General features: G+C 35.0%; 1 protein-coding gene across 1 annotated transcript; it reads left to right on the top strand.

Annotated features, from left to right (window-relative positions):
* The first annotated feature begins 4211 nt into the window (after window positions 1-4211).
* Window positions 4212-5656, top strand: LOC142609414 (zeatin O-glucosyltransferase-like). Its single transcript, XM_075780998.1, has one exon. It carries the CDS (start codon window positions 4247-4249, stop codon window positions 5654-5656), a length of 1410 nt encoding a protein of 469 aa, XP_075637113.1. The 5' UTR covers window positions 4212-4246.
* Window positions 5657-13250: the final 7594 nt, after the last annotated feature.

Below are 13250 nucleotides of genomic sequence, written 5' to 3'. Positions count from 1 at the left end.
CTGAACATTGGACTCCAGTTGGGTGGGTGATAGTTCCATGCTTCCCTGATCACATCTTCACAGCCCCGGTGTGCCACCCAGTGTTCTTCGAATTAGTAGAGGCGTTTACGCCTGGTCTGCCCCTGCTAAGCATAGAAATGAGTGTACAAAAGAATAGGGTCATGATCAGCGTAAGAAACCTGCAGATGAAGGACTTTGGCCAATGGGAATTGGCCTTGCCATTCCATGCTTGCACACGCCCTATCCAATCTTACTTCAACGAAGGTGTCTCCCGGTCAGCCATTACGCCAAGTGAAAGGGTACCCTTGGTACCCCAATTCTTCAAGTCCACAATGCAAAAGGGTCTCTTTAAAAGCTAGTATTGGGGCCAAGGGTTTCGGGTTACCACCTTGCCTCTCACTTGATTGAAGGATTTCGTTGAAGTCAACTAGGCAAACCCACGGCATAGAAGCCTTGGCATGCAAGTGTCAAAGTAAGCTCCATGATTCGTGTTTTCGGTGCCCCTCTGGTCTCCCATACAAGCTAGTTATTTGCCAAGGTGGTTGCTTGTCGGATATGATATGTGCATCAATGTGGTTAGGAGAGAAAGTTTGAACGTGAAGATCGCAATCCACCTCCCAAAACAAACCCAAACCTCCACTCTGACCATCGCTCGGAATAGCTAAGACTGATTGGAAGTTTAAATCGTGACAAAGTTTATGCATTTTTGTAATAGATCGCTTTGTTTCCATAAGAAACAAAATAGTGGGTCCATTACATCTCACCATATTAGTAAGTACCTTCAGTGCACGTTGGTTCTCAAACCCTCAACAGTTTCAACTTATAATAATTATTGTGCTCGGCAAGGTTGTATAACAGCCTCCACCGTTGAAATATCTGGTTGAGCGTTAGACACTCCAGTTTTGGTCTGTTTCCCATCCTTTTCCTTTTCATGTCCCAGTGTCACTCCACTATCTACAAACTCCCTTTTATGGCCCACATGTTGTATTTGCCCGCTTAAAGTATCCATCCCCTCATAAGACTGTGGTCTAACTATTCTCGTCCAAGTAGGTTGCTTCGTACTAGGAGTAAGGTGGTGGCTCACGTGACATTGGACATTTTTATTACTATTACCACCTTTCTCCAAAACCACGTCCACCATGCCATGCATGTCCACACTCTCCAAGTAATTATGACTTGAAGTAGGGCTATCCAGCGGGCTAAGTGACCTAACCAAACCGACTGGATCCGCCTAACCTGAAGAACATGGTTGGTCTGATTTGGGTTTTTTGTTAATAAAAACTGAAGATTCGATCCGGATAACAGGTTAAAGGATAAAAAACCCGTATACCCAACCCGACCGAAGGTTAAAGGTTTTTTAGAAAAAAAATATATTATATTTTCAATCCTCATCAATTTCTACTTTCTAGGTGAAATGATAAGATAGCTTGTAGCCTATAGGTTAAGTGATAAGATTTAAGCTTGAAGTCTACTAAAGTTACTGAGTACTACTGACAAGCTAATACTTGCACGCAAACGGCATACACAACATCAAATCAAAATGAAATTCCAAATAAGTATTCTCACTCTTTAACTCTTATAAACATGTCTTCCATATTTAAAGCTATTTAGTTTCAGGGGACCACTTTGCTGACCACAACTCTCTCCACACTTCAAAATTGAAGTCTTTTCGTTTCAAAGTTCAGTTCCAAAAAATTCTCTCACTTTCTTTTAATCTATCACTCTCACTTTCTCTGATCTTTCTCAAATCCCCAATCCTATCCTCCTTGCTACCGCTGTCACCAAGTTGGGCCCTATTGCCACCGCCACCAACCATAGCTTCCTTGCCGATGTCGCCCAATTTGCCCTATGTCGCCATCGTTGATTCAAAGTTGTTGTTGCACTCGCCATCCTCTACCTGAAATCGAAGTCTTGAAACTTCGATTTGTGCAGTTAGATGGTAGGTCAGTAGAAAAAGTTGTTAAAAAAAAATTGTACTGATGGATGTGTTGGTGGTGGGAAAGGGAGTGGTGGTGCTGCTGCCGGTTTAGTCTACTCTTTTTTTTTTAGTCTCATAGATTTGGGGTTTTTGTTTTGGATTTTATATTCTCTATTACGGTTTTTTTTAGAAGACTGTTTTGGGTTTTATTTTTGAGAAGATTGTTTTGGGTTTTGAAATCTATGTTGTTGTGCTTGAGACCCGAAATCACTTGATTGGCTCCGACCCGCTCAACTAATGGCCCGTGCAGTCGAGTTCGACCTGAACGTTCGGTAGGCCGCGGGTCCATTTTCTGTTCACCCGATTCAATCGGGTCGGATGCGAATTAGATCCAAACCCGATACGATCCGACCCGTGGGCGACCCTAACCTAAAGTCAAGGGAATATCTATGTAAATCTCCATGAGATATTTTTCATTAACTACATCTTTATTTTTTTGTAACGAGTCTATCTCCACTAATTGCGGCTCAGTTCTAGGCGGCACCACATCCTCTGAATTCACGTTGCGTGGACCATCCTCTTCCTCAGTAGCCGCAACACTTGCCATAGTTGTAGCGTTCCTCAGTATCCGCAACGAGTAATTCTTAGGTACTCCCGGAGTACGGAGAATGGTGCTTCCTCCTCTCACATTCATGGTGGGGTCTACTCATTAAATTCATAGTGGACCCCACCATGAATGTGAAGGGAGGGAGCACCTAAGAATTTTCCATCCGCAACACTCATTCAAGTTATTAAAATTTAAAGTTTGTCTGAAATTCATGCCTAAAAATTTTCTTTTCTTTCTATAGTTTATAATTTATACACGCATGATCTCTTTTCTATTTCTTTTTTTTTTTTCAAAGTCCACTATGTTATTATTATTATTATTTCTTTTTTATATATTTTCTTGGTTCATTGATGCTGGCAGAAATTATTATTATAGACTTCCTTTCTTCAAGCCCCACCATCATAAAAAAGGTTTAAATTGTAGATTTATTAAACTGACTGGCTTCTAAATGTCTAGAAATATTCTTCTAAAGAAGGATATAAAATAACATGATTTTATTTTTTTTATAAAAAATTCACCTACATTAGAATTTAAATGAACGTCAAACAATTAGAAAAAATAAATAAGAACCAAAAACAGTTGGATTAATTATCCAAAAAATATACTCCTCAAAAAAAAATTTATCCAAAAAATATATATATTAATATTATTGGTAGCCACGTCTATTTTTTCTAGCCATCACTCAACGATATGGATTATTTTGACAAGTTTGGGACTAAATGATTGAGTAAAAATATATTAGAAATAATTATTTAGACACCATACTATTGATAGATTTGTATTTTGATAGATTATAAATGATTGAGTAAAAATATATAATAAATAATTATTTTGTGCATTTTCTTTTATACTAAATATATTTTATTTAAATGTTTTATAAGAAGTTGTGGGTTCCAGATAATTCAATTGGTAAAGTCTCTAATAGTTGAATAAGAGATCCTATTATCAAGAGCCGATGCCATAAGTTGAAACTCTAAAAAAGAAAAATGATAAAAAACTTTCATCAAGAATTGAAGCCATAAATTAAAACTCTAAAAAACAAAGCAAACAACCAAAAAAAGAAGACAATCATCCCAATTTGTTGAAAAATAAAAAACATAGTCAGTACAAAAGAAAAAAGTAAAAAAAAAAAAAAATGAAAGAAATTAAGAAAGAAGAATCAAACTGAAAAAAATCAAAAAACAAAAAAGAGGAAGCAGTACGTGTATCACGCCCTGAAAGAAAAAGAAAGAATAAAAGGAAAAGGAAAAAGAAAGCAAAAGATAACCAAAACATAAGAAGAGATGAGAACAGTTATTTTATTACAATCACTATTTAGCAAAATATGTAGAGATTTACCATTATTTTGGATTATATAGATGTACCACTATTTTGAAACTCGAGTTTGCCATGTAACTCGAGTTCTAAAAACTTGAGTTCTTTGAAATTTTGGTAACTATTTTTCATGAAACTCTAGTTTTACAAACTCGAGTTTTAAAAATTCATAAATCCTTAATTATTTTACAATCAGTGGTATTCTTACATATTTACCCAATAATGGTACTTGGCCATTTTTGCCCTATTTTCTTTTAAAATTTGGGAGGATAACATCATTATCATGGACGGAAAAGGTAAAAATCTCAATGTCTTTTGCTTATAAAAACCCAAACCCAAACACAAATCTCCAAACCCCAAATCCCGGAGACCCAATCCACAAAGTAAGCATTTTCCAACTTTCATCAATGGCTAACCAACAACAACATCAAAACCATGGCCTAAACAAAACCAAGGTGGCAGTGGTCATGGTACCCTTTCCTGCACAAGGCCATCTCAACCAACTCCTTCACCTCTCACGTCTTATCTTAGCCTACAATATCCCAGTTCACTATGCCTGCACTGCCACTCACAACCGTCAAGCCATGCTTCGAGTCCATGGTTGGGACCCAAATTCAGTTTCAAGCATCCATTTCCATGCCCTCAAAATCCCACCTTTTCTCACACCATCGCCAAATCCCAATGCACCAAACAAGTTCCCTTCACATCTCCAACCACTGTTCAATGCTTCCTTGCATCTTCGTGACCCCATGGCTTCACTTTTACGTGAACTTTCATCCAAAGCAACAAGAATCATTGTCATCAACGATTCTATGATGGGCTCAGTGGTGCAAGACTTGGTTACTATCCCTAACGCCGAGTCATACACTTTCCAGAGTATATCAGCTTTTTCTTGCTTTTTTCATTTGTGGGAAGCAATGGGAAAAGCTCTAGAATTAGATCCGTACTCCAAGATAATCCAAAAATACCTTCCATCTCTTGAAGGTTGTTTCACAACCGAGTTCATGAACTCTATTGATTCACAAGTAAAGTTCCAAAAGTTAAGCTCTGGGTACCTTTACAATACATGCAGGGTCATAGAGGGTGCATATATGGACCTAATGGAAAAGATAGAGGGAGACAAGAAGCATTGGGCTATTGGACCATTCAACCCTGTGAGAAATATAGGTTCAAATAAAAGGCACAAGTGCTTGGAGTTGTTGGATAAAAAGTCACCAAACTCGGTGATATATGTGTCTTTTGGGACAACAACTGCCATGGAAGACGAGCAAATAAAGGAGCTAGCAATTGGCTTGGAAAAAAGTGAGCAAAGTTTCATCTGGGTATTAAGGGATGCTGATAAAGGTGATGTTTTTAATAATGGAGAGCTTCGAAAGGCTGAGATTCTCGAAGGGTTTGAAGACAGAGTTAAAGGCAGAGGGATGGTAGTGAGAGATTGGGCACCTCAATTGGAAATTCTAAGCCACCCATCAACTGGTGGATTTATGAGTCACTGTGGATGGAATTCTTGCATGGAAAGTATCACTATAGGGGTGCCAATTGCAGCATGGCCTATGGCCTCTGATCAGCCGTGGAACACTGTTTTGATAACAAAAGTGCTCAAAGTTGGTATTGTTGTGAAGGACTGGTCACGTAGAGATGAGTTAGTGACATCATCCACTGTAGAAAATGCTGTGAAACTGTTGATGGCATCAGAAGAAGGGGATGAGATAAGGAAGAGGATAGTGGATTTGGGCGGTGTTATCAGGCAGTCCATTGAAGAAGGTGGAGTTTCACGCATGGAGTTGGATTCTTTCATTACTCATATTACTAGGTAGAGAGTACGTGGAAAGTTTAAACTTATTAATTTATGTTATGAAATAATAAGGGAAGTTTATGCAATGAATGTATTTGGGAGTTTTTGGAAGTTGTATAATAAACATAAGGAAAGTTTTGGTTGTATGTGGATTATATATAATTATAAATCCAAAAAGAAGAGAAATACAAGTATTAGAGAGTTCTCCAACTCTTCCCTCTTCGCCGTTTCTCCCTTTGTGTACTTTGTGAGTTACTTTCTTTGAGTAGTGTGTGAGTGTTTGGATGTGCAAGTGAGGAAAGATCCACTAATTTCCAACAAATCAAGTGGTATAATTGTTAATCATTTAGCAGTAAGAATGGCCATAGCCAACTATTAGGGTAATATTTTCTATATAATTGACTAATCCTTTGACAAACGGCACTTTACTTGTAATTGGGTAGATCTAAGTTGGGTTTGATATATTAAGAAGTATGTTGTTCAAACAAATCAAGTGGTATCATTAAAGACATGGAGGTTGATATAAGAAACAAGTGAAGAGAAACTGTTTCATTAAGTCTCAACAAAAGCTTGACAGATGGTGCTATTGAAGTTTAATAGAGAAGCTCGACACAAGTTTGACACAAGCTTAATCTATCAAGATATACGATTTTAAAATTTTCAGATCTGAAATTTGACACATAATGACTTGAATGATTAGAGTTTCTTTTCTCATAACCCTAATCATATATCAGGCTTATTTTAAAAGTCATTAAGTAAGGAAAAATAAACCTAGAACTCATATACTCTATGTGAAGCTACTGCATTTGTACGCCTTGGAATTTTGTAACCAAGTGATTCCTAATCTTCATCGTTTATGAAGTAAAGAATTTTGCAGCCAACAACAATCAATCAAGTTGCTGGAGTCAGTCATATACTAGAATCTGTGCAAAGGAGTTAATCACAGATTGAAGATTTGTGCAGGAAGGAAAGAATGCTACTACAATATCAAGTCCAATTGGGTATTAGAGCGAAGGTTCAACTGTAAGTTGGTATTTTGGGATAGGTCAGAGTAGTGGTAAGATTTCTCATACTTGTAACCGCTTGATTATTGATTGGTGGATTTTTGGGAGTGGTGAGCTTCAATTCTCCCGGTGGGGTTTTTGTCTTGTGAAAGGTTTTCTCCATTCATCAACAAATCACTGTGTCAATTTTATTTCCATTACACTTAATTTAGTTGGTGATTTGTTGGTGCCTCCACGATTTGCATGTAATTTGACCTAATTAATCAACTTGAGTAATTAAATTAATTAACCAGTGTCAATCTATCTTAACCCAACACCAACGGGATATGATGCCATTCCAATTTCCATACTTACCAAACAAAATTTTAGTAATTGAAGTTTTTGAATGAAGAAGTTACTTAAATCCAAAGATGCGTAGGAGATTGTAGAGAGAGGTTATAAGGAGTCACAAGATGAAATATCTTTGACTCCAAATCAAAAGGAAGCCTCGCCAAAGAATTAGAAGAAAGATTAACAAGCTCTTACCTTAATCTATTGTTAGGAACCTAGAGGTTCCTAATGGGGATGTGTATGAATTGTAGGGGGATTGATAGGAATTGTAGGGAAATTGACTTAATTCGAGGTAGTCACCCTCTATAGAGAAAGAAAGAGATTACGAGGGAGAGAGAGAGATGCACTAATGTACTAAGAAGTTGGTTTATTCTTCAATTGATATCTCATATTGGATTACAATCATGTATTTATAGGAGACTAGCTCTAATCTCATTGGCCCACATGACCTTATCCTATTGTAACTATTATTCCCCATGTGCATTAATAATTCCAACATGTGCTAAATGTGATTAACATTGATTCTATTATTCCTCATGTGAATTAACAATTCCAACATGTGTTAAATGTGATTAACATGCTTGGAATTGTAACTAACTAACTAACTAATTAACTAAATCTCATTACAACAATTATTATCTCTATGCTTATAGCATTCCTAACATTTCCCTCCCCTTGAAAACACCTTGCCCACAAGGTGTTGTTGTAAAATGACACCTTCATTAGGGGAAACCAGCCACTAACCCAATACGCCAAAGCATCTTGACCATTGATTACACGAATAGCTCCAAAGCAATTAATCACAACACATGACATAGGAGCATAAGGCAAAGCAGTTGTATTGAAAGTAACCTTCAGCAATATAGAACTCAATTTCTTATAAAAATTTTGATCATCTCGGCTATGGAATCCATCATTTATCCCACAACTACCACCAAGAAAAGAAGCATCTAATTCCTTAGCTTTGTGACAGCCACTAATGAGCAAGATGTGGCCCCCATAGCGAAGTCCAAATTCAATGGAATTGCCACCAACATGCATGACTGTTAAGTCCATGCCTTCATTCATGATTATATGAGCAGTCCCATTTGTTGAAGCATGAGTTTGGCCAACATCAAATCTCGTTGGATCACTTGTATTCACACCAACAGTGTGTTCTTGCTCCACACCAACAACAACAGGTTCATGTATTCTGGATTCTTGGTCGGTCGAATCAAGAGATTGTAGCTCCTCTTCCGTCAAATTCTCAAAAACCTCTTGCAACCTTGAGAGCTCTTCATTCATGACCTTGTTAGATTCAGCCAAGGCCTTGTTAGATTTAGCCAAGGTCTTGAATTTCTTTGAAATAGCCTCATTAGATTGTTTCAATGCCTTTACCTTCTTTGAAACTTCATTCACCATTTGTCGTAAATCTTTCAAGATTTCTTGCCGGTCATATTCATCCGTCTCAAGATTGACGGCTCTGATACCAAATGTTAGGAACCTAGAGGTTCCTAATGGGGATGGGTATGAATTGTAGGGGGATTGATAGGAATTGTAGGGAAATTGACTTAATTCGAGGTAGTCACCCTCCATAGAGAAAGAAAGAGATTACGAGGGAGAGAGAGAGATGCACTAATGCACTAAGAAGTTGGTTTATTCTTCAATTGATATCTCATATTGGATTACAATCATGTATTTATAGGAGACTAGCTCTAATCTTATTGGCCCACATGACCTTATCCTATTGTAACTATTATTCCCCATGTGCATTAATAATTCCAACATGTGCTAAATGTGATTAACATTGATTCTATTATTCCTCATGTGAATTAATAATTCCAACATGTGCTAAATGTGATTAACATGCTTGGAATTGTAACTAACTAACTAACTAACTAACTAACTAATTAACTAAATCTCATTACAACAATTATTATCTCTATGCTTATAGCATTCCTAACATCTATCAAGGTTTGGGTGAAACCATGTTTGAGAAAGTTGCAATTGCAACTTCATCCAATAAGCAAGTGTTGAGATTCTTAAAAGCTATATAGGAAGTTGATAAGGTGAAGAAAGTTTGCCTTCAAATATTAAGAGGCGGGTTTGAAAGCTTACACATGAAAGAATCCGAATATGTTTTGGACTATTTTTCAAGAGTGTTGGCCATTAGAAATCAATTAAAAAGATATGGTGAAAACTTGGACAATGCTCGTGTAGTAGAAAAAAAAAAAATCCTCTAGTCATTAAATTTCAAGTTTGACTATATTGTTGTGGCGATTGAGAAATCAAAATACTTAGAGTCAATGACCATTGGCTAACTCATGGGATCTTTACAAGCCCATAAAAAATGCTTAACAAAAAGAAGCATTTCTTGATAATCAATCACCGTTAAACTAGTCTTATGCTATCTTACCCCTTAACTTATCATTTAAAAATAAGATGTTAACGAACCTTGATTACAAAAATATAAAAAGTGATTTTCAACTAAAAAAATATATAAGTAATGAATTCTAAATAAAAATTTATAATATAAAACTTAGAGTTATGAACTGCATAGAGTTTGTAATGATTCAGTTAGCCAATCGAATATTCTCCAATGGTGAGAAATTAATAATTTAGCATTAACTTGTAACTTATCTAAGGCCAAAAAATCTGTAAGTAGATAAAAATTGAAGCAAATAAGCATAGAGACTCAAACAGTAGCAATATATAAATAAAACTTGTTTGTGTTTGGTTAGCTAAAAGATTTAAGTGAGAAAAAGAGAGAGCCTTTTTCTTTGTCTTCTTCTTCTTCTTCTGTTTTGTTTTTTTGTTTGTTTGTTGTTGTTGTTGTTGTGAGTGTTGAAGATTAACATGCTCTCAATTGATTTGCACACGCTATCTTGAGCATCCTTCGTAGATTTTTCGGGCTTTTTTTTCTCTATCAATTTTTAAAAAAAGAATATTTTGTAGAAGAGTTCAGTTTTTTTTTTTTTCATTATTTTTGAATGTTGTGAGTTAAGGTTGCGTTAATTATTTGAGCCTGAGTTAGTGAGAGGTGTGAATGAAGGAAACTATTAGGAACTGCTCTATTTAAAGTTTATCACATTTTTAAAAAAAAAGTTAATTCTTTTTGTTTGAGATTAATTTTAAAAAAAAAACATGCTTGATTTTGATAGGAGAGTTTTCTCTTCTTCTTTCTCTTTTTTATTTTTTTTTTGTTTTGTTTTTCTTTAAAGTAACCATACGTAATTTCCTTTTAAAAAAATATTACCAAAGATAATTGAGAGTATTTGAATTCAAATAGGAGAAATTATATGGTCCTCATGGTGGATCACGTCATTTGTCCACCATTCTAGTAAAAAACTTCCACCTATTTAAAATTGTTGAGTCAGTATTCAATTTTTATTTAAAACTCTACAATTTTAAACAAGTGGGAGTCTTTTACTGGAATAGTGGACCACATCACTTGTCCATTATGAGAACCTTATAATTTCTCTTCAAATAGATCTATTAGAGTTGAGGGGATTTGAATTCTAACATGTGGTGAGATGAACGTGGGTTAGTGGGTTCTGGGTGGTTTAAATAATGCGAAATAATTATTCTAACCTTTTTGTTGTCTTTCATATAAATTGGAAGGGTTTATAATTTTAGAATTTGTGTGATCATATTTTTGAACTATCGAAATGTCTATTCCAAACAGAGGAAGCCTCTTAAATAGTAGTATAGAGATATAGATAATATTAGAGTAAGAGGTTCTGAGTTAAATTCCATGTGTCCACCTTACCTCCCATTTAATAAATTTCTACGTGTTAGGGCCCCATTCAATGGCAACTCACGTGGCCACAAGCTTTTGGGTGAATCAGTAATTTAACAAAAAGAGAGAATAAGAAGAAAATTGCAATCTCTTGTGTCTACCTTACCTCCTATTTAAATTTTCATGTATTGGGTCCCCACTCAATGGCAACTCATGTGGCACACAAGCTTTTTGGAGAATCGGAGAGAAGAAGAAGAAAATTGCAATCCTTTGTGTCCGTCCACCTTAACTCTTATTTAAATTTTCACGTATTGGGCCCCCCATTTAATTTTAAAGGTAAATTTAAGATCTTCTCCCCTCTTCTTGTGTGTGTGTGTGTTAAAACACTTAGTATTAAAAAAAAAAGTTAGTAAAAAAATATTATTTATAATTATCTTTTTCAAGTCAAGGGAATCATTTAAACCGGAAGAGCACATGTAGTGCCGCCACTAGAGGAAAGATTAATGCGTGACCAATGAGAGGAGGTGGTATATGCTGTTTCTGTTGCATGTATCCTCCCCTCACATGAGGGTGGACCCCATACTGCAATGGAAACATGTATTTTCTCCAATGAGAGAGGGAGCAACTAGAGCAAAGTATAAGGGACCGGGATGCAATATTTTATTCTTTTTGTTTAATATCTGAACTTCCCCTTATAACAACTATGGTTGTCAAATTACAAACGTTTCCTCTTCATATTTTTATTATTACGTGAAAGCTAAAACTGATGGCATGTTAGGGAATCGTTATAAATCTGACATAGTTTACCAAAAAAATATAAATCTGACATAATTTTATATTCTTTTTGGGAAAATAAAAGGATGCATCATTTTAACAAAAATTAAAATTGATGGCATGTTAGGGAATCGTTATAAATCTGACATAATTTTATATTCTTTTTGGGAAATAAAAGGATGCATTATTTTAATAAAAATTAATCAGTGGATGTATTGACATGGGGAAGTGTTCATCTGAATATAAAGATCAAGAATGATTGATACTTAGAAAATATTTTGTTTTGATACATACTGTTATATAATTTTAAGTTTGTCAGGATGATTCCATTAAGGAGAGTGCCCCATGCATGCCTACTTTTTTTTTTTTTAAAAAAAAAAAGAAGAAGAAAAAAAAAAAAAAGAGAATTGTTAACTTGACTGAAACTAGAGATTAAAGAATGTGAGTGCCTCTGCATCAAATCATTCTCTTCTTCTCAAATTTTTCCCCTTTTAAATTTTCTTTCAATTTTAATTGAATGTACTTTTGTCTATCTTTATTGTAGTTCAAGATTTGCCAAACATATTTCTAATGGCTTCCATAAGTACTCAAAAAGTCTTGTCTTTATCATGATTTTCTTCTTCAACACCACAACGGAAATATGAATTGAAGTCTGCCTTAGTTTTAAAGGCAAGGATATATACCCGCAATAGTTTTGCGGACTATCTATATGTTGGTTTGGAGCAAAAATGCATCGAGACCTTTACAGATGAGGAAAAACTTGAGACATGGAAATCTGTTGTCCTAGAACTCTTGAAAGCAATAGAAGAGTCAAGGTTTGCAATTGTCATTCTCTCAAGAAACAATGCATCTTCTATAAAGTGCTTGGATGAATTTGTAAAGATCTTAGATGCATGAAAGAGGAAAAAAAATGAAAATTTTATCAATTTTTTATGATGTGGATCCATCTGATGTATGAGAACAAATTGATATACTTTTGCCCAAGCCTTAGCTAAACACAATGAATGTTTTAAGGATTGCATAGAAAAGGTGCAAAATTGGAGATCATATTTTCTTTTTCACATTTTTTAATTTTTATTTGATTTTTTGTATAGATAGGTGATTTTAGTCTTTGAAGTTTAAGGGAGGAAACAAAGGTTGTGTTAATTTCGTATTCATATTATCTGATTCTTAATTTATTTGTTGCAAATACTAATAGGGGAGCAAGGTTCAAAAAAGTAGATCCTTGAAAGATACTTTAAATAGAGAGGTTCAAGATTCTGAAGTCAAATCAAGGTACAATTATAATAATGTTCTAATTGGTTTAATATTAAATAAATAAATAAATAAATGATAAATTTAGTAACCTTTATTAACAAAAGTACCCACTAAAATTTAAATAATTTTCATGTGGCAGCTTACGTGGCCCACATGTGAAAGGGTAGTATTAGATTAAATAAATAAATTCATTATTTCTTAACCATTTAAGTTTTTACTATAGTTTAAACTTTTAAGATAATGAGTAAATTAATACTTTAAATACATGAAAAGCTCACAAAGAGAGTAAAGAAGAAGAAGAAGAAGAAAATGGCACAGTGAGTTTCAAATTCAAGGTTGAGCACAACATAAGCAGTGGTAGAGGATTCGTACTTGAGCAAGTACTTAGCAAATCACTAGTCAACTGACAGAAAACCCCTATATGCCTAGCGCATGGGTTATGACGCAGTCTAAATAAACATTGAAAGATAAGGTATTCGTAGACATGGTCTTAATCTTTTAGAAAGTAGATATCTTGAGCTTGAATTTGAATA

This window comes from Castanea sativa, chromosome 9 (genome assembly GCF_040712315.1).
Source record: "Castanea sativa cultivar Marrone di Chiusa Pesio chromosome 9, ASM4071231v1".
In the NCBI taxonomy this organism is placed as follows: domain Eukaryota; kingdom Viridiplantae; phylum Streptophyta; class Magnoliopsida; order Fagales; family Fagaceae; genus Castanea; species Castanea sativa.
The sequence above is the reverse complement of the archived record's forward strand: the minus strand, read 5'-3'. Positions and strand labels throughout refer to the sequence as shown.